The 26,880-nt window shown below is 39.1% G+C and overlaps 1 protein-coding gene across 12 annotated transcripts in view; it reads right to left on the reverse strand.

Moving 5' to 3' along the window:
* magi2a (membrane associated guanylate kinase, WW and PDZ domain containing 2a) overlaps positions 1–20,840 on the reverse strand; it is a 152,927-nt gene extending 132,087 nt beyond the window's left edge. For 5 of the 12 annotated variants that reach the window (XM_055231999.1, XM_055232004.1, XM_055231995.1 and 2 more), the window contains exon 1: positions 20,317–20,836. In XM_055231999.1, coding sequence (XP_055087974.1) covers positions 20,317–20,617 — 301 coding nt within the window. In that variant the 5' untranslated portion in view covers positions 20,618–20,836. Of the gene's footprint in view, positions 1–20,316 lie in introns of all 12 variants that reach the window. The other 7 variants (XM_055232002.1, XM_055231993.1, XM_055232003.1 and 4 more) reach the window with 4 other exon arrangements.
* Between the last annotated feature and the right edge of the window lie 6,040 nt (positions 20,841–26,880).

Here is a 26,880-nt window from a genome sequence, read left to right on the forward strand (position 1 = left end):
TCATACCATATTTGTCAGGGTTCTAAAAAAAACAAAAAAACAATACCCAAATACTAATCAATACTTCCCTGAGTAGTCTGAGAATGATCTTGACCACATGATAAAACTACACTTATTTTTTGTGTTAAATCATACAATTACATACTATTGTCTAAAACATTTGGTGTTATTTATAAGAATGGACCGATCCAATTTGTTGGATCAGATATCGGCTTCCAAATACTGGTTAAGCCGATATTCTGATTGGACATTTAAATGGATATAATACTATTTCCTGGTTGTAGTTGGCCCAGAAAGTCTCATACTGTTTGAACTTTTATTTATACAAAAACTGTTCTGTAGTTAATTGAAGGATAAATAACAGCTGCGTAACATATCTGGATCAGTTCTGTCTTATTTGAGTTTTTGTTTAAAGGAAATAAAGGCAGTTTTCAGTCTCTACACTGGTATCGGTTAATATCGACAATCTGCAAACTCTTAAAGCCATTTCTTTAGTATCAAGATAGAGTCCGCTATTGCATTACCCTGGCAACACTAATATCTTTACATTGTGTTGTGTACTAACAGCATCTGTCCCCTCTCAGCAGTGAGGCTATGTTTACTGGTGTTACAGAGTGGGCTTTCACGTTGGGATGAGCAGAGCTGAGAGTCTGGCACGTTGAGGGTGCAGTACACACCCATCTTCACAAACAAAAGCTCGACAAATTACGTCTATTCACTGCTGGTTCTTTACACACCACTATGTCGCACTGTTTTTGTGTCCACAGCCCAAGTCCTGGCCCTGGATCAGTCTAATTGTTGGTGCGGCTCAGACTTCTTTTTGGCAAAATCGTTATAAGCAGCGAGTAAAGCTTTCACACTGCTGCAACGTGAGTGAACGATGGAAAATTAACTAATTTACATAATAAAAGATGAAGTAACCCAGCTGAGTTTTGACAAGGACAGAGGCAGTGCCAGTGATGAAGAAAGCACCTGTAGACTCCTGCTGAACTTATTTCAACTCTGCTTCCACCCAACTGTCAAACACATTTCACTGCCAAGTTCTCACATGTCACTAGAAATAAAAATTCTTGCAGTGGGCTTAGAGGAATAACCTTAAACAGCAAGATGGCTTCTCGCGATATTTGTGAGTTCACAAACTCACCAGAATCCATCTGGACATGCACCCGCTGTAAGGATAATCAGGTGGGCAGACCAATCACAGAGCAGCATTAAGGTTTATGCAGACAGGAACAATCACACAATTTAACGTGTGAAGGACTGAATGTGATGTGTTTATCCTGCACACTGTCAAAATAATTTATACTCTCAAAAATAAGAAAATATTTGCGATTACATTTAATATAGAATTATGCAGTCTAAGAAAAGTTAAAAAGATCATTGATGTGAAGGAGCTCTATTCAAGAATAAGGCTTTTTAGAGATGAACCCATCTAATAATAGTATGGGATATTGGCATCGATGTGGCAAAATTAGCTGGATCGTATATTGACTTCCATGTATCGGTTCAGCAAATATCCTGGTTGGACAAATAAATGGATGTAATATGAGTATTTACTGGATGTAGTTGGCCCAGAAAGTCTCATGTTTGAATTTAATTTTATACAAAGCTCCTTTGTGGGTTAAATAAAAGGTAAATAGCATCTGTATTTGCATCAGTTTTGTCTCTGCACTGGTATCAGTTTATATCAGGTATCGGTAGATACTTAAAGCTGCATCGGTGCATTCCTACCCCCTTTTGTTCATCATAAAAGGATCATTAAAGATAATTTTTTTTTTTGATCTAGTCCCTCATAAAATTCCATCTAGTCGGTTAGTAATGAGATGATGAGACATGAACATAAGTTTGTTATCTTAAGTTTGGGAGCAGGAGAACGCCTCATCCAAGTGCTTTCCACACTATTTAAGCCACCGGGATTGATTCTGTTTTTATCTTTATGTGAATACAAGGCACAAGAGCTGCAGCCCTTAATTGAACCTCCAAACGGCAACAACTATCTGTGTTCCTATTGTCCTCCTCTAGCATCAATATAATTATGTTTTGTATTCAATTTCTAAGGTTGTGGTCTTTGCTAGAGAATGGTGATTAAATAGCTTGGTACGATGAACAGACGTCAGCTCAGTCCTAGCACTATCCAAGAAGAAACCATGGCGATGATAAGGAGCACAGGCACTTATGATGCTGGACATAAAAAAAGAGAATACTTTTTAGCTTTTTTAATCTGCTCTTATTAAGAAGATGAGAGTCACAGAGTAACAAGTGAGGTCTTTGCTAATGCCTGGTTGTTGGTTCTGTGATAACTGCTCCTGATGATGTAATCACAAGCTTTAGAAATAAGAGTAAGACTGGGGTGGGTCTTTAACTGAGTATGTGGCACCCAAAACAATGTTGTTTATTGTCTGTCTATAACAAAGTTGACTCCAAAAGTAACAATTGATTTTATGGTCAGCTATGGGCTAAGGGGAAAATAGCATTATTAGATTATTCACCAGCGTGTTTGTATTATAGTTAGTGCTTTCATTGGTGTGTGTTTGTTTATGTGCTTTATATACATAAATGTAATACTGCAATAGATCTCAAAGCCATGTTGCTGCAAAGCAGATACTAGCCCAAAAAGAGCATTTCAGAGCGTCAAAGCATTTGATTATATGGTTAACTGGATCATGATAAATGCTAAAATCGACCAGGTGAAGTACCTTGACTTTTCAAGGATTCTTTCAGTGACCCCATCAGAGAGGAGCAGCTCTTCTGTCTTATACCTGGTTTACAACAAGTGGCTGAACAGTTTTTGTGCTTGTGTTATGTGTGGTGAGAAGGCCAACACGAGACAGTAGAAGTATGACAACAAAGCTGGGTAAATTAGTGTTTTCATGATTAGCTCATCTTATAATTGGTATGTTTCACAAACATAAGAATGAGCTAAGTAATCAAACTGGCCTGTTTCAGAACACTATTTTGATGTCATGTTAATACTAATTATGTTTTCTGTGTGAAATACAAATAGGAAAATATTCTATTAGCCATGTGGGAACATTTATCTGTGACAAGTCTAGTAGATCTAACAAACAAAAATGATGAGGATCAGTTAGTTCAAACTTGCATATATTGTCATAAACAAACTTCCTAGAGACTATTTTACATTGGCCATACACCTGACTAGACAAACTGTACGCAGCCAGGGAAACATCTGGAGCATGTCAGAATCCATCAGTCACACAGCACATAATACAGCAACCTTAAATGTTGCTAAAACGCCTTTCTTCACAAACTATAAATGTATGAAGCAGAGAAGCGACCTTTATTTGTTCCATCCCCGGCAGCTTGAACGACTCACCAGGTGATATATGTACAAACATGCTGACACACAAAAAGAGACGGATTATGGAAATAAATGGAGATGGCTGACCCAGCTGTATGCCAGAGACAGCACAAGGGAAGATGACGGATGCACTCGCATTCTGACGCCTCGGGACGTCCTCAGGGAGCACTTATGGAGAGGTGCAAAGCAAATACCTGTGTGTTAGCAAGGAAACTCCAGGCATTTAAGAACCATGTTTACATGTGAGAAAAGGGAAAGAAGCAATGGAGAGAGAAAAAATATATGCAAAACTCTGAGCTGCAAGGTGCTAGATGTGAATACTAATATATAATATAAAATTATTCTAAGAAACTCCAAAATATTATCATTTAATGAAATCAATGGATGGACTTTACAGGGAAATATTCAAATGAAAACCACTGAAGATAGTCATGGGCTAACAACTAATTAGATTACCAGAAACTATTATTGCAATAACTGTCAACTAGTAATCAAATAACTGTTATCTGAACTACACAGACATGACAGCCATGTGCTGAGTTACAGATCCTAAACTCACACTTTTAAGTCCGAAAGATTCATGCTCTTGTGATTACCATCAACATTGCTGCAGAAATCGAAACCTGTGAAACCAAGCAATGTTTTATCACTCTTCAGAATCTCTAGTTGTTCAGATCAAATGCAGTACATTCTTTTGTATTCAGTTTTCTGGTGGAGTCAGAGGTCTTGTGGGTTTTTGAGTTTTCCAGGCAGCAGACTGTGGAGAAAAGGCCAAGTTGGGGTCATGGTTAAGAGGGCTGACATGGCGACACAATATGTGCATGTGTGAAAGAGAGCTTGAATAATCTGCATAGCATCCATCTGGATACACATCAAGTATCAGCAGTGACTTCAACAGAGCTTAGCTACAATAATTCCTTTTAATTGAGAGAAAACGTGATCATACAATCAGATTATTTTTTTCAGTTACACATGTGAAACGAAGGAGCTCACTGGTCACCTATGATTTACAAATAAAATCAAGTTTAGTGCTTCACTCATTGATTCTGCAGAAATTCACAATGTTTTTCAGACCTGTGTAATATTTTTTTTATTTCTTCCAATATGAACAGATCACGCATGTTCCCGATTGGTGTATGAGTATTTGTATATCCGAAATCGAGTGACTGTGTGTGTGTACGTGAATAAAATGGTATGGTTGTGTATGTGTGTGTGTGTGTCTGTGTGTACTGAATGTTTTTAGCGTATTTGAGGGGCGAGAAGTGTTATATTTGATGTATGTACCATATGTTTACAGGTCTTTCATCCACCTACACCAAACTGTTATTCTTACTTTAACATCAGCCTGTAAAGGGACTACAGGTGGAAATTAGTATTTATGCTACAACCTGGCATGATACATCTGTCCTGTTTTTTAAGGTCAGTGTATTGCTGTACACTGTTCCTGTCCAAATAAAAGCATATGATACCATCCCAATCGCACCCATTTGAAAACAGGGAGACTCACCGATAACCAGACTCACACCGTAGAGTATTGAAGTAGTGTGTATTCTGAATCCCAGGCATCACTTGGACATCACCATATGCTTGAATTACACAATATGTCTATTAATACTGAGCTGTTGTTGGTTTACTGAAATAAAAATAATACATGTACCATTTCACTACAGCTACTTTGCATTGCTGTACGTTTTAAGTAACATCAACTCATAAGGTTTCACATTCCTATTAAGCATTACCTCTAAAAAGGCTGTAAAATAAAAGCTCTACATCATGAAAATAGTATGTTTTATATGTGTTGCCCAGCCTAACAACAATCACAAGAGTGTTCCTTTGTCCATGCCAAGGAAGAATCAAAATAAACGACTACAGGGGCATAATCACCACGTGGCCACATTGGGAGAAGTGCAACACTAGCTGCCCTTTTAGGTCATGGGGGAGAGTGCAATAGGAGCTGTACTTCAAGGCCATGAAGGTATTGTGTAATGGTTTGCGTGCAATGTGGATGTGAACATGTGTAATGGCTCTTTTCTGTGGAGTGTCGCTCTCACTCTGTTGAATGTATTGAATATTGTACCTTGTATGACATTTAGTTTGGATGTTTTCATTGTGCCCCTGATGTTCAAGACAAAATTCTCAAGAGTTAAAATTTCATTAATGGAAAAGTCAAGGTCTAAATTAATGTACGTTTTACAGATAATGAGATAATGTGCATAAAAGACACCAACAAATGAATGACACTTGTTTATCAAATACATTTCCTTGATCTCACTGCAAATAAATTGAAAAATACTAGATCATTAAACACCCTGCATCCACTGGACATCATTCTCTCTTTAGCAGCATGGCCAAGAGGACCACTAAGTTTTATTAGATCCCACAGCGTTATGTTCCTCTTGTTTTAATTTAGATACGTAAAGTTAAAAATATAATTTTCACTAAAACAAATCATTTGGGACCAGCCTCTGCACCAGTTGAATTACACCCTGAATTTTGGACTCAATTGACACAATTACGCAGTGAACATAGAGGCTGTAATTGAGACCCAAAAGACTAGCTCTGCTTTCATTTCTTTCTGCACGATGTAATTGAGACAGGGAGTGGGAAGCACCATGCTGTTGTGCAAATGACATTACACATCTGCAAATAAAATCCGTCATTTTAAATGTAAGAGATACAAAAAAGAAGGGAACTGTTAAACTGGCTGCAGTACATATGAAAAAAACCTCACCACAACATAAAGGATTGATGTCAAAATGTCTACATACAGTGTGGGAGTGTTTTCTGTGCTGCTTATGGATGACCTGTTATTCATCACCTCACATTGAGACAATCATTTGCATACTGAGATACAAAAATATAATATAAACTAATCAGGTCTATTGTATACATTCAGTACGGCATCTTCCCTTTGCCTGGTTTGCTGCGGAGGTCGTATTATTTACTCCTAAGAAAATCCTTTATGTACATTTTCTCAGTTGGAGCACGGTGCATAGAGAGATTTTAATTGCATAAGACCAAAACAGTACAGTCAAAGAAAGGCTTACGGCTTATAGCAGAAGCACAGCACTATCTGCAGCTAAAATATATTTACCCAAAGAAATCCCAGAATCCAGTGCATTGTCTGTCCCCCTGAGAGAAATATAGCGAGGTCACAGTCCAGACACCAACACAGAGCCTCTCTAAGCTCCACTCATACAACAATCAAATATTACTGAACAATATCTTTTCAAAACTAATATTTCAACAGAACTGAAAAACGTTTTTAACATGATTTTTTTTATTTTTTCTTGAATGAGTTTCCAGCCTCTAGTTGTCTCTTGTCACACCATGATGTATCTTTCCATCTGGAGGTGGCCCAGGCAGAATGCATGTTACAGTGTGTCATGTTTAAGCTCAAGGCTCAGTGCTGTGAAACTATACAGACGTTATAAACCCCAATGAAAAACATCCTTGTCACTTTCATCAATTTGAGCTAAAACTGAAGCCTATTGCTGGCTCTATGCATTATCATTTTACAACGTATGAAACTGACCTTAATTAGTCTATTACGAGCCATGTTTACAGGTGTTTAATCCCCCGAAACGATTAGCTACTTCTAATAAAAGGACTGAACACTTTGTGACCATTTTTCAACAGCAAAGTGAGTCAAGGTCACGACACAAAACAACAAAATGTCTACAGTTTCGACGTTTACTTTGTTTCAGTCCTAGAACAACCTCTACGTGCAACTCAGACGGCATCCACTGAGACACAGTTTAATGTTTCTAAATATCGATTGCTTAAAATCTTTCCTTTGATTGATGACATTGTTGACATTGTTGGATGAGAGAGGGATCATAATCTATGCACAGTCATGCCCACGTCTCGTATAATCTGATGGGCACTTACAAAGGTTAAACTTGTAACATAAAATTCCAAAGATTTTATCATACTGTTTTGTTGTAAAATGAATAAGTGACGCCAATAATTATATAAAGACACATGTTGGGTTTATTGCTCCTATTGATTACATAAATGTCATAAAAGGAAAAATAAGTTGCCAGATCCACAGCAGCAGACGGACATTATTCAGGGTCCACCGGGAAATCAATGCATCTGGTTTAGATACAACCTTATGCTAGATGGTGTTTTCAAGTCACGTCAGATTGAGCTAATTTTCAAAATGACACACACAAAATATATGATCATAAATTATTTAAAGCAAACAAACAAGAAACGCACTTAGTTCTGTGGCGCCCTCTCTGGCACCGACAGATTGGTCCAGTTGCATTAAAGGAGAGGGGCAAATTTTCCTACAGGAACAATAAAGTGTACCTTAACCTTAATAAGTGCCACTCACTGTTTTAAATCATCCTAATGTAGGTCAGATAATTACTATAAGTGATGGCAAAATTAAAATTGCACTTTTATTCACGAGGCAATCTGTTAAGCCTCGTTAAATCTTTACAGTTGGGTTTAACGTGGCACTTCATTATCTGCAGCTCAGAGACCTACTTTAACAGTCATTTAAGACAGAGGAAAGAAACAAGAAAAGAAATGGAAATGTTCCCAAAAAAGGGGAGACAAAAAGGGGTCATCCTGTCCTTGATACGCTCCGTGTCCAGCTCACATGAGGAGGGAGCGCAAGTGTCACAATAAGCACTGTTCATTGTTTTCACTCCAGCCACATTCTCCACATTCCTGCAGCATTCCCTTTGACTCAGAGGGATGAAGAGGAGAGAAATGAGGAAGAGGAGTGAAGAGAAGAGAGGGCTTGTGTGTCACAGCCCGGTGCTCAGGTGCCGTTTAGCCGTGTAACGCACAGGTGGGTCTTCGCTGGTGGTAATGAGTGCGATGAGGTCAAAGGAGCTGCTCTTCAGTCAGCTCACTCGACTGGAATTAATAGTACTACGAGTCAGGACAGAAAGTGTACCTCGCCTCACAGATACTATTAACATGGTTACTTTGAGCGTATATAAACAGAGTACGGGTCTAAAAAATGTCGGATGTTATGTAATAAATTGCATTCAAATGGAATATTGGCATCTGTAACTAAAATAATAATGCAGATTTTTAACGTTCATATTTTTCTAACTGAAAATGATAACTAGAAAGCCGTCTTTGAAATGACAGCCTCAGACATAGATTTTTAAAAGTAGCATTATAGATCACATGTTTTGCCATCCCAGAATCTTTGGTCTGAGTCCTGAATAAAAGATCAGTGGCTCTTCCCTCACTGTAAGGGGTAGGATCTAACACGAGGAATTGCACTCAATATCTCCACTTAGCCGGCTGTACCAACTGGGGCTGCAGTGGTGAACCATCTTTAGACCTGTCTAAGCACTGCCCCCACAGCGGGATCTGCACTGGGCTGTTTAGGGAGCTGTGTATTTCTATTTGACCTCATTATTACCACAGGCCAAGGCGGTTTGTACCCAGTGCCAAGTTTGGACTCTCCTCAGTACTTCAACACACCACTGTGGAGCGGGCCTGGTGCTCAAGAGCAGATACAAACAGAGAAAGTGAACCATTGCTTATTTGCACCAGGATTAACTTGACTGTTGGCATGTTGATAAGGCCAGCATCACGGTGACATGAGGGATTTGGATGAAGGAGCAGGAGGAAGCCAAACAGCAACAGATAATCTTAGCATTCAGATAACATGGAATAATAGGGCTGGATCACATGTGGACATTTTTAATTAGATGATGCTGTTGGAAAAATCTAAAAGGTTCATACCAAGGTTAGAAAATGGTCTCTTCTATTCTGTCACACTCTCAGGTTAATCGTCAAAATCATATAAAAGACGTCAGGGGTGTCTCAGTGTTTTATGTGCGCCTTTTTTACACAATTCCTGCTAATCTCTACTGTTGTGATTAGGGCGAGGCGGGGATGGTGCGAGTACATAGCTAAGATTTCCTTCAGTTGTCATTGAAAGGTCAAAAATTAGGGATGGGATAAGCTAATCAGTGTGGCATAGTCCAGTACAAGTCCTCGCTATTCACCTTTAACAGCACATTTTGATCTTTTTAGTTTAGCTTTGTTTCTTTTTTGTGATAAAAGATTTAGTTCCAGAAAAATGGAGGGATGAGGAAAGAACTTAAAGTTTTATATATGCAGGAAAAGATTAAAATACAGGATCTCCGAATCATCCGCGTATAACTATTCAAACTCTATTTAACATATAAATATAGTAAACCTGCACTGGGGATGGGGAGGTTTTTTATATGTATATGATTTATGTGTTTTTTAAACCGTTTTACTCACTGCCTATGTGTGAAGAAGAGTCGCATTTGTAGCAGGAATGGATAAATCCATAGTGGGACAAACCAAATCCGCCCCTGGGATATTCTGCCTCTGATGCAGCAAAATCACATATAGCTGTGCACACATGGGGTCTGGGTGAGGCAGGGTCCGGATGAAATGCCCACCCTGATGCCCACTGGCACAGGAAGCAGAGTGGGAGATTATACAGGAAAGCTATAGAAAGTCCAAAATGTGAAAATTTGAGCGGAAACAGCGAAAGGAAGCTCAGCTATGCAGCCCTCATTTGCCACACCTAATTAGAATAACAATGGCTGCTTTCAAGTTTGAATAATACAGAGCCATCACTCATCGTAATAGCTGCGAGCACAACCCAGTCAGAAATAAACCAATCCAGTGGACCAGAGGGACCCGGGCCATACAGAGCAAAGAGAGGAGGAGAGATGCAGCTAATAGGAGCCATGCAGTCTAAGCCCTGGACTGAAGTCACAGCTACTGGACACTTTAACAAGCCTAGAGAAGCCTGTATTATTTACATTAGGCACCACCGCAGCTGTCAGAGCCCAAGCTTTTAATGAAACACACAGTAAAGAGTAGCAAACTGACATGTGGCTCGCTGCAGTTCAGCTAAGCAAGACATAAAAGACAGGTCAAATATTTCCAAATGTATTCAGCTAGATGGAAATTCTGACACTGCTTTTCAACAGCACATTTAATGACATGTCCTTCAGTTAGAATGCCATTTTAATTAAGATGTGTCTTCTATTTTAAAGGTAAAAAGTAAATAAAAAAACACAGGCTTTTACTGGCACGGGATCGTCGTCTATAAACGTTTTTATCATGATCTGATCAAACAAATCCATTAATCTCAAAGCCATAATATCATCCAGACATTTTAATAGCACTGAATAGCCTATCATGCAGTAAAACTATTTTTATAAAGCTACCTTTCTCCAATAAATATAAACTCTCTGCCATATACGATGTTATGGTTCAATTATAAAGTTGTCTCATGTTGTTACACACATCTAAGTAGTAGTATTTTATTAATAATAAGTTTGTAGCATTGGCTCAACCAACACACAACAGAATCAGACAGAGGGGGTATTTTACTTCTATGGGTTAATAAGTAACACATAACATATTTAGATCACCACGCTGTATTTTATCGGCTCTCCCTCTTCACAACACAATCAGCGCGCATCCCACTAACGACACTACTGCACATCGCATCAAGTTTGACAAGTTGTTGTGTACAGTTTTGTATCATGCTTTGGTATATTTATGGAGAATTGTGGTGTGGGAGCGTGGATGACGTAGGACTGTGGGCTGAATTGGACAGAATCTCACAGCTAAACGTAAGGAGGATTTGAATAGGGCATGGGGGACATCACTAAATTACAGAAACATGCACGGATGACATGTAAAGATTATTCAGGTGTGTTTTTCATGGTGGAACAAGATTATAACATGGTGAAAAAGTATAACCTAGGGGTCCAACTAATATTAGCACAATTGACACTACTGATTTAACAGGACATTAAACTGTAATAATGAGAAGCCGTTATATACTCTACCTGGTTACTGACTCAAAAGTAAACGTCACTGTGGTATTTTCTACTGTAGATGTACTACTGATGTCAAGTAAAATGGACTTAACAGCTTCGAATATAAAAATGTTCAGGAAAACATCTGTGTTTTTTTGTTTTTTTTTAAACCACACATCTTTAAAAGCCTCTGCCGTATTCATTTATATGACTATACGATTTAGATAAGAATGTAAACTGTGACCTTTCAATGTCGTTCATACTGACAAAATCCCATTTCCATTCCATATTTACGCCTCAGGAGCTTCATGTGTGAGGCGAAGGCATTGAAGAAGAGGGAGGAGGAGGAGGGCTGTGCCAATTTGCATTCTTTCATTAAAGCCTGTTTTCGCAACTGCTGTCACCCGGGCAGGAATAATTAAAACAACAAAGTCAAATGGAGTTGAGAAGCAAATCATAACAAGTGGCAGCACGCTAACATGATGCCAGGAGAGCAGGGAGTGAAGCCCGATGCTCGTGTTAACTATAGGAGTTAGTCATGAGGCAAAGAGCAGCCCACTTCTGAGGTTATTATGTTTGGACAGAAGCTGCACAGGCCAAACACTCCCCTGACCTGAGTAATTACCGCATACCAAGAGGTGAAAAACTTGGGTGACTTTTGCGGAGGAGTTGTGGTTGCTGCGCTGCCAGATGGTAGTCTAGTCCCCTCTGTACCTCCTTGTGGTTCAAAAGATGCTCAGTGCAGCTCCATCGCCTCAGGAAGAAGAAACCTTGTAAGCGACTTGCTCTACACATTCCAAGCTCTTCATCTCGCCGTCTACGCACGGACAATGGAGGTTAGTTTGAATGAGAAGGGAATATAGCACGAGTCGCATATAGCCTTGAGCAACACAGATTTCAAGTGTTACTTTGTACTTCAAATGGCAAAGACTGAATATTTGACTCACGCGCTCGCACACTCGAGTCAAGAACCCACAATTTGGACAGAAATCTCCATCTTTTTGAAGCTCCTGAAGCAGAAAAATCAATGTTTAAAAAGGATGAAATGTACAGGAGAAAATAGTCCAGAGAAGAGCCAACTCACATCCTGCTGATCAGCCACTGCCTATGGGATCGTCACGCAACCAAATACTGAGAAATATTATATTCCCAATCCCAGAGGTCATATAAGCTACCATAACTGAAGAAAAAAAGAAAGAAAGACACTGTTACATATATAAGTAGCTAGCTCAGAATAACCACATCTCTAATAAAACCAAAGAAATACGCTGTCAAATGTCCTTAGATAGAGCTTTCTACTTAGGGGTATTAAAGGTAAAGGTGTTTGGAGCTGTCACGCTGGTTCTATAGATGAGCTATACAGGATTTCAGTGAATAGCTATATTTCAGTTTCCCTTGAACTCACACTTTCACACAATTACCTACCCCTCATTTAACCAAAACTAGACAGCCGTGGTGCTCAATTAAATTCAGTCCAAAATCCATCTTTCACAGCTAACACTAAGCATCAGGTGTCCATGGGCCTTGTGCAGAGCGGGACAGAGAGATCCTTGAATAATATGAGTGAGTGCAGGCACAGACCACCGCCGCCGCCGCCAGTGTCTCCTCTGCCATCTCCCGAACCCATTTCTGCGTCTGCCCGACTCCCCAGCGCTCAAATGGATGAAATGACAGAGCGAGGGAGAGGTGGGAAGTGAGACAGTGCAGTACATGTAAAAAGCTCCCAGGAGTGATGAGGAGCGGGGCGGCTCTGGGCAGCTCCGGGTCACCTCGCTAAAGGCAAAAACGAGCAGGTGGCGCATAGCGGAGAGGCAATGCTAGAGGAGAAAGAAAGAGACTGGACAGAAATCATCCAAAGAAGTCAAAACTCTTCAGACAATGGCAGACCTCGAGACCGCGGCAATCGTGCGCTGGGGCTGTTTTTGTACCACTGACACGGGAAAATAGCAGCGAACTGTTGTCTAAATGTACAATATTGTTAAAAATGTGTGCACAATAAAGACATAAAACAGTAGTCAGCGTCAATAATTAGTCATAGAAGTTACTTAAACTTTCTAAAAACTACTACAAAAACTGAAAAAGTTCCCCCGCAAATCCAAAGTTACACGTGGTAAAAACAATTTCTGTGCAATCCTTTAGTCGTCCCCAGAGGTTCGATTGCAAAAGAACATTTTATTCTGTATGTTTATATGTTCCACCACTCATATCCTCTTCAGTTCTGAAAGGGTTCTGTAAGTCACCTAAAAATTGTTGTTATTTCTATCATATATTCACCGCTAAGTTGATATAGTCATTACCGTGACAGGCCTAAGCACAGCGCACATACGCACACAAACAACACAGACAGTGAGACTTGGCTGAATATAAAGACTAATGATGTGTCAGGCCCAGCTTTATAGGATAGTTAGAGCACAGTCCTGAATCAATGTCTCACAACAGCCACAAAACACCGGCTATAGTTACTATCTTTATTTTATTCATTTGTCACTTTTATTGCATGCAGTACATCTATATTATTATCATACTTACTACCTGTGTAAAGACTGCCAATGTGTAACAAGCTATGGCCTAAAAATCCATCTTAAAACGTACTGTCATGGAGAAAATAATTCTTGTTGGGATTCTGTACAGTGGAAGAATGTATTATTTAGTTTGTTCGTTTTTTTGTTTGTTTGATTTTTTTCCAATTTTTCCAATTCTCCTCACCAAAGATAAAATCCATATTAGACCGGGTAGTGCGCTCTAGCTTTAGTGATTTCATTATTCACCGCAATCACCTCTAACTACTATTTAGTTTTGCCAATTTTTAAACACAAATGCAAAAAGCAAGAAAGCATCCCTCGATAGTGCCGCCCCAGCCGCCACCGCCCCCAGAAAGCTTTGAATCGGTCTGTATCGATTGTTCTCTCTTTTGGAAACTCAGCAACAGCCAGTGTGGGCCGAGGACTTTTCCTTAATATTGGCTTCTGTTTGTGAGCAGGTCAGCCAATTTCATCCTCCCCTGTGCTTTTCCTCTGAAATATCCCATTTATATCCAATTTATATTCATACCATTGGCAGGCTTAGGGTGTAAAAAATTAAATTCTCCTGCCATCAAATACAAACTTCTGCAATATCTGCCTTGCAAAAACACCGTAAGCTGTCCACTGGGTGCACCTCCACATTTTTACAGGCTGAGGGACAATGGATTGCCGTTTAGAGATTCAGAGCAGCTTTACAGCCACAATGTGATGTTTACGGTTGATTCTGGCGGCCTCTGGATCTACACTCTTCCTATTTGAGTCTAAGATGAGTCGCTTTGATAAAGAAACAAACTGGGAAGAGAAGGAGGATGCTTTACTTGCAGAAAACTCACTGCAGATGACAACAGCGATTTGGCTGCACAGAAGATTGTGCTTATCTCCGGGTCAGAACTGTGTCATTGAGAGCTCTGCACAAACTACTGAGAGAGTGAAATAAACAACAAAGGCCTGGCTGTAAGCTGATATACCTTCGCATGAGAACTATTTAACAATTTAAACTAGAGGTAAAGGATGCATGTACAAAAAAGTTTGGTAGAACAGGTGCTTTTCTAGTGACACATTTTGTTGGATCATGGAAAATCATTTCTATATGTTGCTTTATTACTTTTACTCTTCTATGAATGATAAAAGTTTGAAAGAGCTTAATATATTTCTTTTAGTTCACACATACTTAAGAGTTCAGACTTTGTTTAATTTAGTTTCTTTGTACAAGGAAAGTTCATTGTTCTTAGTTCCATTGGATATGCCAGATTTCAGATAAAACCTCTGCTTTTTCATAGAGTTTGTTTTTATCTCTAAAGTTATTCATTCACAAGTTGAAAGCAAGAGCAACAGGGAGAGAAAAGTAATGTCAAAGTCGTGGCAGGGCCATCTATTCAAGTCCCAAATCTCTGAAACTTCACACAAGCTGTTGATTCACAAAATAAACAAGTGGTGTAAAAGAAGGAGAAAGCTGAAGTTATTGACACGTTATCACTGTCAGCAGCAGAAAATGTGGTGCTTTCTAGTAATGTCAGCAACAAGGAAACTGTAAGTTAAGATGTTTTGATATAAAATACAATACAATACAAAGACATGTAAATCAGGCATTACAATGGGAGTATTTTTATATAATGCAAAAGCTATGGTGGATTTTTTTGGAATTATTTACTCTATTCTATATTTTTACTTAGAATAAATGTAACAAAATCAAACTAACTCAAATCAAAAGGTTGATTCATGGAAAAATGCGTTACAATTTCACAATTTACAGCAAAGAACTGTGGGTCTCGCATGGCATTGGGTTTTACATTTGACGGCTCATGATAAAAGAGTTCCTACAGTCACAACAAATCTCACTAATCTTGTACATTTAAATACAATCATGTTAAATTCAAATACTGATTCTAAATACATAATTTTAAATCACTATAGGGAATTGTTTATATTGCATCTCCCAACTCCATCGCAGTTTTGCCCTGTTCCTCTCAGTCATTCCATACAGTACCTCTTCTCTTGCGTTGACAGGAGAACTCACCTTATGTGTGTATGTGTGCGGGGGTCTGCGCACGTACACGCACCTTATCATTACCCGTCCCTGGAGGTGAGCCTGGCAGTCAGACAGACCAACACAAACAACGACAACAGTATGTCTCTGCAAAGCCCCCTGTCAGGCATCATCGGACAGCAGCTGCAACACGTGGGAAGTGGTGCGGACCCCCGGGATATACCAATACACACTCAAGTATACAAGCTTTACATTGTGTGTGTGTGTGTATTTGCGGAGAGCACACTCGCTACGTTGCACTTCCTGATGTTCGAACACTCTCAATGGGACCTTGACAAGCAACAGACTGACGAGTGACTGTGCCGAGCATCGTTATAGCAACTCACTGTCTGACTCAACAACAACAACAACATCCAGGAGCGCTCCCAGCCGGCTAACGCTGACCAGTGCCATCAGGCCGTACATCACTCATACTATTAAGAGGACATGGGCTATTGACTTGGTGTCATAAGCACTGATAGCAAAGATGATGGGACGGATACACGGCGAGGTTGGCATTTGGATAGTCATAAAGTTATGCAGTCATATTTACAACAACTAAGCCAATAGTTACAGAGTTTCATGAGGCAAGTTACTAAAGTGGGGGGTGAAAGAAGATTTAAATGTGCAGCAATTCATTTAAGTGTCAGTCTGCAGCATCTTGTCTCTCTCCGTGGTAAGTTGGCATTTGGTATCCCATGTTAAGTTGTGATTGTGGCACTGTTTTAGATCAGTATGCAAGTCACTACGTTTGACCACAGATTGTTTCTACAAAACATGATAAGGAGTGTCAAAAATCCTCTAAACCTAAACTAAATAAACAGTTTCATAAACTGTATCAAGATCTTAAAAATGTCATAAATCTCAAGAAGTGACTAGAAAGATCTCGATCACAAAAATGAGCGTAAAAATTGTTCAAAGTGGAGGTTGTGTTTGTCGAGAATATTGAGGTGACAGTTTTTAAAATGGTACAAATATTTACATTTAGGCTGTGTTTGAACACGCACCACATCAAAACTTGGACTAAACTAGAACTAAACCTACAACTAAATATAGGACTAGAACAAGATTAGGACCAAACACAAGGACTAAACAGCTCAAACAAACACATAGTTGGAATTATCACAAAATGTTAGTAATTTTAGTTGTTTAGTATATTTCAACATCATCAATAGTAGCTCTCTCCTTCTGCCCTGACTTTATAAACCATATTTAACTCCCTGTGAGATGAGGCGCTCAGCTCCACAGACTCTGAGTCAGCCCATGCCATGGCATAAATAAAACAGCCTGTTTAAAGAGGACACCAGGCGAAGAAGGTAGGGGTCGCAGAGAAGATAAAACAAAACAGACATCAAAGTTTAAAAAGTGTATTTGCTCAAATGTAACTGTGAAGTTAATTGCTTAAGTGCTTAGACAGATGTATAGCAATATATAGCAGATGTATATTGTTCTATTTCTCTGAATAATTACTATATCGACTTAACTGTGCTTTAAGCTCATTGTGTCAGTGGCATTCATTTCAATATTATTGTTTATCATAGAGATTGACAATTATAGGTTTTTTCATGGCCAATGCCAACACCAATTATACCGGCCCACCAATATATTAGTCTATCGTCTATTGTGTATTTTTACTTCAGGAATATGTCACACTTCAAAATGAAAAAGTGACACTTCTGAGATATCCAACACCAGAAGTAGACATAATTATGCACTTACTAAAAGAAACAAGAAATGCTTGCGGCTGTGGTCATGGGCACGGTCAGGCAGTGCACACAGCTTTGATGATGTGGACTTGAGAAAGGACGCAACAGGTGCATAATGACATATTAAGCAGCATATTGTGAAGCCCTGATTATCGAGCCATATTTACACACAATCCTTTAGCAAGCTCTCACAGTCAGTTTGGCATGAAATGTCAATGCAAGTCTAAATCTTACAGTCTGTCTAAATCCTCTAATAATGCGTTAATACCAGTGTGTAGGCGCTCTAAATCCACCCAGAAGAATAGTGCCACATATATCAACAAAATGAAGTGCAGCTGTAGCCAAACATGTGCTCTCAAAAGAAAACAATTTATCCATTGCCTCAGAGATAATGACTGCTCTGTGCACAGTCCATCCACAGGATGTCATGTCAGGGTGGCAGTGGCACTTCATTTACTATACTCTGTTTTGCAAACCTATTCTTTCCCCTAAAATAGAATGCTGTTAACATCTACAGGGCATTTACATTTCAATAGAAAGGGTATTATTATCTTTTTATGCTAAAAGGTTGTAGCATAGATTATTCTGACAGAATAACTTTGTTGCTGTCCTCAGAGCAGGGCTGTCAGCCGAAAACAACCTTTTAAAAGCAAAGGTAGAATGTAATCACACTTTGTTGCCATGCCATTTGGGCCAGGCCAAAGCTCCCTGCATTCTGCCTGTTGTAATGACTTTCCCAAACACCAGCACACTCTAAGTGGCCATCCAGCGACACACAGAGTGCTTTGAGCAGTCCTGGAAATGTGGGCTCTTACCTGCACCAGATGCAACTGGGCATGGCTCTGTGTGCAGATGCTCCACTGCTCCGTTGCACAGCACACCTCCGGTAAGAGCCTGTCACTGCAGCGGCCGGTGGCACTGAGATGTGACAGCCACAACAACGGACTGGAGCACAAATGATGTTTTCAGCTGGTGATGTAAGACTCTGGGCAGGAGAGCTGCTCTGAGCTACAGATTTGACCTTCTATCCACGTCTGTTTGAACTATTCATAATGTCACACTTTGAGGAGAACCTATTGTGTCCAGGGCTGTAATAGCTCCCTTCTGTGCTTACACCTTCATGTTTGGATGGGAAAAATTGTCAAACTATACTTGATATCTATTGCACTAAAAACACACAAATGTATAACAAAGAACAGATGACAATGTCTAAATAAAAGCACGTCTCATCAAACATTGCACATCACTGTTACAGAGAATAAAATCTACTATTCTAATTATAGACCTGGGTAAAATTATGAGACCCTGTAACAATCTTCTGAGGTGATGCAGAACTACTTTTCTGGATAATGAAGCTCTCGCCCAAACACACAGACACATCCCCATCAACTTCTCCTTTTGGAGTAAGTGACAGGCAGATTTAGCCAAAAGTGGTGAGGTGTCAACTTCCAGAAGAAGTAGATGGCATTTAATATTCACTAAAAGGTAATAAGAATGTAAACGCTATGGAAATATTACAAAGATATAATAGCCAGTGATAGAGTAAGTTAGGATATCATTTGCCCAGGAGTTTTCATAAAAGATATGGTATATTAGAAAGAAAAACTAATGACCATGCTTGTAGACAGCCACTCAAGGACACTGGCAGGAAGCATGAGCTTTTCTCTGTAATATGTACTTAATGTACAAATCCATCATTGAAATCTCTATTCAACTGTTTTTGCACAAACACAAACAAAGTGGTTGGAGAAAATCAATCACTCCAGCCATCAGAAGAGATGCATTTTTCATGAGAAATTAACACATTAGTTTGATATAAGAATGCTGCCTAATGAATAAATCTCTGCCCTATGCCCAACACACACACTCACTGTCACACGCTTAAAAGATTTTGAACCAGCTTCTGCTAAGGATTTGCAGTCGATTTTTCACCCCAAAAACCTCTTCAGTTCTGGTCTGTGGCACCCACTTTTATTATGTTCACAGAGACAAGGTCATGTTTTAAGTTTGTAGACCTTATGGGTTGCTGTTTTATAAGAAATAGCTTTTAGAAGTTAAAGTATTATTGTGTTTGTGTTGCTTTAAAATCTTTGCTGCCCTTATTTGCTTCAAAGTTTTTTCCTCCAGCACTTTTCTACAGCTCTTCAACTGTTCGCTGGGCTGGCTGTGACCTTATCAAACGTCTCATTTTTTACAATTCTTGACGCCTCTATAATGTTAGAGGAACCAAATTCATGCAATATAATTTTTGAACGCAATTTAGCCATGCCACTATCCTACAAAGTGGATAATAATCACCAACCAAACTTTTACTTTTCAAACATATTATAAAAGCAAATGAAAGCTTAAGTGGAAATGCGTAGCAATTTTCCTCAAGAAGATGGAGATATAAACCTTAAATGTCCTCCTGTCTCACACAAAACAACACAAAAGGAAAAGAGGACAGCAGGTTATTAAAATTCCTCCCAGGATTCCCAAATAAGATTGCCCTGACTAACCTGAATGTAGGAACACTGTTTATTCTGTCTTTTCAGTGATCTAACACGTTTGTGCTGTAGCCAGTAATTGCGCAGAGTTATCCAAGTGCGCAAAAACCCTAAGACTATGTTCCTGAAAGTAAAGTTGTACATTTACTTCTGTCAACCAACTTGTGGATGCTACGATCAGGGTCAAATGAGTCAGAGAAGTAAAGCAACACACCCCCTAAATCCATGGCAACTAGACTCTACTAACGCAACGCACAAAACCAAACAAATTACGCATGAAAAATACACGGATTATAAGTTTCCTCCCGTGTTTCTATGATTTGCTTTGAACATAGCTAGGTAGCCCATAGCCTACCACTTTTACCAAGCCATGTCAAAACAAAAGCGCGCCACAGAGGCCAGGCCACAACATAAAAAGTCCCCAAAACAAGTCCAGCAGTTTGCCAAAGTTATCCAAAACGTACCTTGTTTGACACATTTGAGTCGGACCGGGTCTTTACAGTGTTGGACCACAGCATGGACGTCTCTAGTGGTGAGTCCAGCCACGGGGGTATCATTGACTTCCAGTAAGAGTTCATCCTGGAGGAGTTTCCCGCTGTGGCACAACTGTCCGTCCGGGAGAAGCTCGCCGATGACCGGGAACTGTCCATTCTCCGCGCCGCCCTTCAGCTGCAGCCCCAGGTTCCCCTCCTCATTCCTACAAAGAACACTCTCATGGACTTTGTTGGTCCAGTGGTTCTTTCTCTTCTTCAGGCTCTTGGACATGGTTCACACAGGGAAAATCACATGAGTGCGGTCGCGGATGATGTTTTAGCACTCTCTGAAGTGCCACTGCGCCGCCGAAACAGTTTTATGTTCCAAACTTGGATAGAGGAGAGAACAGTTGTGTCAGATCCGCGCACGCACACTCGCGCACAGCAGCTGGATCCTCCGTCTGCCTTTTTACTGAAAGCTGCCCGACTTGTGCTGCGTTCAAGTGCAACAGGGGATAAACGAGTCGCCACACTTTCCCATGTGAAAGTCTTTGTCTCCAAAACACGCGCTCGTAACAATTACGCATAAGGGTTTTTTATTTGGTTAATGTTGGTTTTCGGTCAATTGCGCCAAAAAGCAAGCTACAGCTCTTTTTGAATCTATTTGCACTTACTTTCGTAGTAGACGCTTTAAGCAGAAGCACTTGAACATAACATTCGCCTCCAACAAAACTAACCCGGATGTGAGGGCTGAAGAAGAGGAGGAGGGAACGCTTTTTCACCAAATCTGGTATTCCATGAAAAAAAAGAGAGCAGGATTCGCACTGGCCACTAAGATACAGTGAGTAGAACCTGTAGACTAATGGTTTGTTATGATTTAAGATAATAAACATTACATATCAAATTGTTCTAACAGTTAAACAAACTCTAATTTAAAGTAAATATGACTATCATGATATATAGGTTAAAGCAGCCTTGGTCTGCTTCTGTCTCACACCTGAATCTGACAGCAGCATTTGTTCTCATTTCCCTCGTGTCTTTGTTTACATTGTTTATGACAGAGGCACTCTGTTTATGCCCAACCACAACAGCTTTGAATGGAAAATAGGATAGAAAACAAGGTGGTATTTTCTGGAGACATGTGCCAAAGCCTCAGTCCTAATTAAGCAATTTTCAAGAATGATAGTGCTCCTTTTCTGTAATTGTATACATACACTTTGACAATAGTGTTCTGCTCGAATAGTTTTCTGTTGTAACATGTTCAGAAAATGTGTTTTTCTCATAGTAAATGGAAAAACTCAAAGATCATTTCTACACAAAGGATAGGCCTATATCCTATATGAACAAACCTCATGCTTTCTTAAAACTACTCCTTAATGTTGAGCAAATGATCAATTAGAATTGCAGACTTCACTCGGTTATGCGATGGAGGTGAATAGCACCTCCAGTCACAATGATTCAAAACATATATTTGATGTGCATATAGTACTGTAGTTAGGGCTTTAACATAGAAAGTATGTTCAAAAGAGATAAAATAGTTAAGGGAAATATAAACTGAATCAACTTGAAATGTGTCCCCAAAATACATAAGCCTAATTATACATCTGAGATGCCTCTGATTGGAGGATGTTGTTATGGCCAATGATATAATTAGAAGAAAACAAACTGTAGAATGAGGGAGTATTTTATTTAACAGGACAGGAATTCTGGAGGCAGTGTTAGATTAAGAGGAGGGATGCTCTGTGTGTCAGGGCATAATACAACATCAACAGTCCCCTCAATGAAAAGACATGGAAAACAGAGTGCGAGAGTCCAATAATATTTAATACAGATGGAGGGCAGCTTAAATGAATCTTGTTAAAATGTAGATTTTTGTTGTAGTACTGTATAGTGATTTCTTTGGTCTAATCACTATTTTAAATGATCAGGTTCAACATTTGTGAATTTACCTCTTGGATACTTCATGGTAAAATACAATGTCATCACTAGATAAAATAGTTCTCATCTGGGACTAAAACAGATTGTAGAAAGTGATTTTCTTCAATCTGAAAACCATGTTGGGTAACATTATACTGTAAAACAGTGAGAGGCTTTAATAGTAACATGCTATATTTTTGGTAGCTAGACTTCTCATGTAGTCATAGTAAATACTCTTGTTGAATGCTTTTATTGTTTTGTCTTTTAAAGCTGAAAATGGCTTCATTCAGGCAGATCAGTTGGATCAACCTGGAGTACAATGGCTGGCACTGACACTGCCCCTGGGATTACTACACTTCTCTACCACATTATGTCATTATAAAATTACAGCGACAGGCCTCATTTTGGCATAATTAAAATGTGTTAGAAATAAAGTAAAATGATCCAGTGATTGCTTTATGGGGAAATCATTGTCCTTTGAAAAGTGGCTCTGCAGTTTTACCCGGGTCATTGTAACAGATTTGGCAACTGTGTCACAGTGTCACTCTTAATAAAAGGTACTGTTAATGACTGCTGGGAGATCAGTGTGGTCCACTTTGGTCTTTTCAAACATTTGGCCTACTTTTCAGTCCCATCTGTTGGTCTGTGTTGTTATTGAGAAGTATATTCCAAATCACATTCTTCTGCTTTCCTCAGTTAAATTTGTCATGCTGCGGGAAAAGACAAATGCTCCATATTTTTATCTGCAAAACCGGCAAAAATAAGCATTGACTTATAGTACTAACACTGTAGTGCAAACCAGTTAAGTTTAGGCGTATAGTGGTTCTACCATAAAAAGATGAAATGGGTCTATTTATCCATCAAGCTAGTCAGTATCTAATTGTTATATTTGTGTGAAATTAGGTGAAAAAAACTATGTAATCTATGCAAACAAAAACACAATTTAACCTGCATTCAAATGTATTGCAAATCAAAATTTTACACAATTTAATTTTGCATTGTGTCCTGGGTCAGTCTCCTGGTTGTTTTAGGAGTCCTGGCTTTAAAAGTTTGAGAAACCTCGATTTGGGGCCCAACTCATTTAAGGCACAAACTTACTACAAGCTTACAACAATAAACAATTGATCTACCCCATTATAATTCAAATGAAAGAAACATGTCTGGTTCATGTCTTCCCAGGGCAGAACCGTGACACACACCCTCCAAATCTCATCAATGCACCGGCAGGTCTGCGTGTCAAAGCAGCTGATTGGTTTATCTCACCATCTGTCAGGAAAAAAAGAAGTCTGCTCATGAATGTTTCCGAGTGCAACATGACACTGTCTGATAGTCTCATATTGTGTGAAGTTTGAAGTCTGAAGTTTGACCTAACTGGACAAGTACACACACATAAACTGACCCATGTGTCTGTCTACACTGGTGTATGAATGTGTGCGTGAAAGAGTGAGTGATTCCTTGAAGTAAAGCACTTTGAGTGACTAGAAGCTGGAAAAGCGCTGTATAAAAATGTGACCACTTACCATAGTACTATTGCTCTGGCTGTAATGCTGGTAGGTCACTGTAGAGTTGTCAAAAGTCGAAACTAGATACTGATTTGAGCAGGTACTGATATTAAAACGCTACATTCACAGGACAGAAATGAACCTGAATAGCTTTAGAGTGATTCTTAGGGTGTATCAGAACAAGTATAAGACACATAGAGTAGTATACACCCATGGACCGCTATGGAACCTACCTGGACGGTTGAGGGATTACACAGATGGTACAACAATGGTAATAGAAGTACTACAATTTAATGTTGAAAATGACATTCTATTATCTAAATAAAGAGTGTTTTTTTATTATCATCATCTTATCATATCAAATCCATTCCTCAAATCTTTGTACCGTGGCAATACTAGGTCACAGTAGTGTTTTTCAACCTTTTTTGACTTACATTGCACTTTCTTGGTTGAAAATATTCCGCTGCACACCAACTTATGTAGCAAATATTGTCCGTGCAACTGTGTCTGGCTCTTGGAATTTTGTTTTGTTTTTTGAATCAGAAGTATACTGTCAGGATACTTCAAGGCCACCTAAATTACTCAATTAAATCTATGTGTAAAGTAGTTACCTCAAATTAGACATGTTTTCACGGCACACCTGGCAATGCCTCAAGGTACAAACTTGTTCCACCTGGTTGAAAATCACAGGTTAGAGTATTAACACAACAACAAAATGATGACTGTGGACACTGCTATGATGATTAATATGTCTGGTTTGAATCCAGGGGAGAAAATGTAGGACTGTTGGACGTGTATTTGTGTGATTTTAGCAAAGAATTAGAAGATAATTTAGCTAATACGATTAATACGGCCTGTCTATCTTCCCTGAAAGAGGTCCATGCTTTTGATACATCTTTTTTAAGTTTCCCCTCAGCACACCTGGGTTAGACTTTAAAAGATTATTCGGTAAATATTCCAGTCTCTGTTTCAATCTCATGAGACCATAGCTTCACAGGTGCTGATTTTCCAATGTCCCTACACCCTCCCATCCTATCTGCCGAAAAAGATAAGTACCTTTCCTCCACTCTTTGAACTTTGAACTGCCTACAAAGCCTGGAGATAGACTCATGGCTCTTTTCTGCAGACTGGTCTCAGAACCTTTTCACACAGACTTTCACACTTATCACATTCACTCATCGGCGTCCTACTGTCATCATCACGGACGCGCCCCATTGTTCATCAAAAAGGGAAACCCCGACATTGATAGGTCAACATAAACCTACTCTCCTATCATAATAATATAGTTGTTAGAGCACGTTGAAGATTGTTTACAGGTTTGCAGATGTACAATTTGGGAGTTCAACTGCTGCTCTCACCGTGACATACTGCATTTCTGTTATTTCCTTGGGCAAAACTTCAGCCTATGGGATCAATGTGTGAAAGAATGAGTCGAGAAAGTAATGGGTAAATTTTGTCTAAATGTGCTTCGAGTGCCAGTGGTGGTAAATATATAAATGTGACAATGAACCATTTTGTTGTAGGCTTTAAATTAGATTATAGTCCTTATATTCATCCTATGGGCCGCAGTGTCTTGTAAATAAAGTTAGCATACATTTTCTTGCACTTCTGCTCAACATTAGTATGCAGCGGTGTACTCTCTATTAATGGCTTAAAAAATCACATTGCTCTGTGATTTGTTATATTGATATTACAGTTTTATTACACCATTACTCATTAATGACTTGTTTAATATTAACTGTTTTTTTCGTGTTTCTCAGGAGCAGGATCACATCTTAGAAGCTTTACTGAGGTATTAATATTCTGCTTTACGAAGTAATTCATTTTGAATGTATATTTGTGCATGTAGTAAATAAAAGAGCTTATAGTATAGATATGAGAGAGCAGGAGAAGCTGACGTGCTCAGGTGAATAGATGGTGTTTCTACAAAACAAAATAATGAGTTGCGTTGTCTCTTATTGTTGGTGTAAATACACAGTAATATTAGGACAACTAAAATTTCTGTCAAGCTATCACATCGATTAAATACTTTGGGCAAGCACTATGACTTTTTTGTCATTTTAAATTCTGATGTTTAAATCTAAATTTGACCTTGTAACCCTAAAATATTGTTTTAACCACTAATAAATAGGAGTATTTATTTTAGTGGACAGAGAACAGGTCAGAAGTCAACCTTTAGCTACTGGGTCCACGGCCATAGCTGGTCAACAGAAAAAAGGAGGTGATCTACAACTACAAGTTCAGGAAACATGTTTTTCATCCACTGAATAATTCAGAGTCTGCAACAGTGTGAGATGCTTGAGTGTATTTATTCAGAGTGATGGTTAAAGACAGAGCACTTTCTACATGTTTTTTCAGAGCCCTTTCAGTATTCTGTCCACAAAGCCGGACTAAAGACCCTCATTGATCAGGGACTCCTCAGGATCTGCTCTGAGCGTTCTTCTCGAGTAACTGTTACATCACTGTCATTGAAAATGGAGAAATGATCGTCTGATTGATGGGGAGCTAAATGAGCTTTGGTCACTTTATTATTATATGTGCACAGTTAGTGTCGGTCATTTTACATGTGAAACGACGGGAGAAGATACTTATACTGATGAGAAGTGACCGCTGTGAAAGACAATCTTGTATTTAGTAAATGCCTAACTAATGTGTGTGAAGCATTTGACCTTTTGGGCAGGTAGATAATCATAATTATCCTTTGAATGAGGAGCACTAAGGAGTGAACTTAGTTGACTTCTGATAAAGTGAATACATTTTAAGAGTGATTCAGTGTGTGTGGGAGTTTTTGTACACATGGCACAACAGCGTACAACATTTCTTTTCCTATTATCTAAGAAGAGATTTCATATAGTAAGATCTACTGTGCAACACTTTTATCTGCCTATCATACAGATGGTTATTTAAAAATGCCATACTAAACGGACTGCTCGTTTCACTCCATTAGCACAAGGACAATGCAGTCAACCATCAATAATTGACTTAACGATACACAGAAGATATAACAGCTTACCATTTATTTATAATTCATATTTATTCTTATTTGTTACATTAGAGCTTGTTTTTATTGCTGAGTATTTGTGCACCCTTTACCTTACAGTGACCTAGAACACTCTCCACCGCAACTTGTTCAAAT

This window comes from Periophthalmus magnuspinnatus, chromosome 23 (genome assembly GCF_009829125.3).
Source record: "Periophthalmus magnuspinnatus isolate fPerMag1 chromosome 23, fPerMag1.2.pri, whole genome shotgun sequence".
Lineage (NCBI taxonomy): Eukaryota > Metazoa > Chordata > Actinopteri > Gobiiformes > Gobiidae > Periophthalmus > Periophthalmus magnuspinnatus.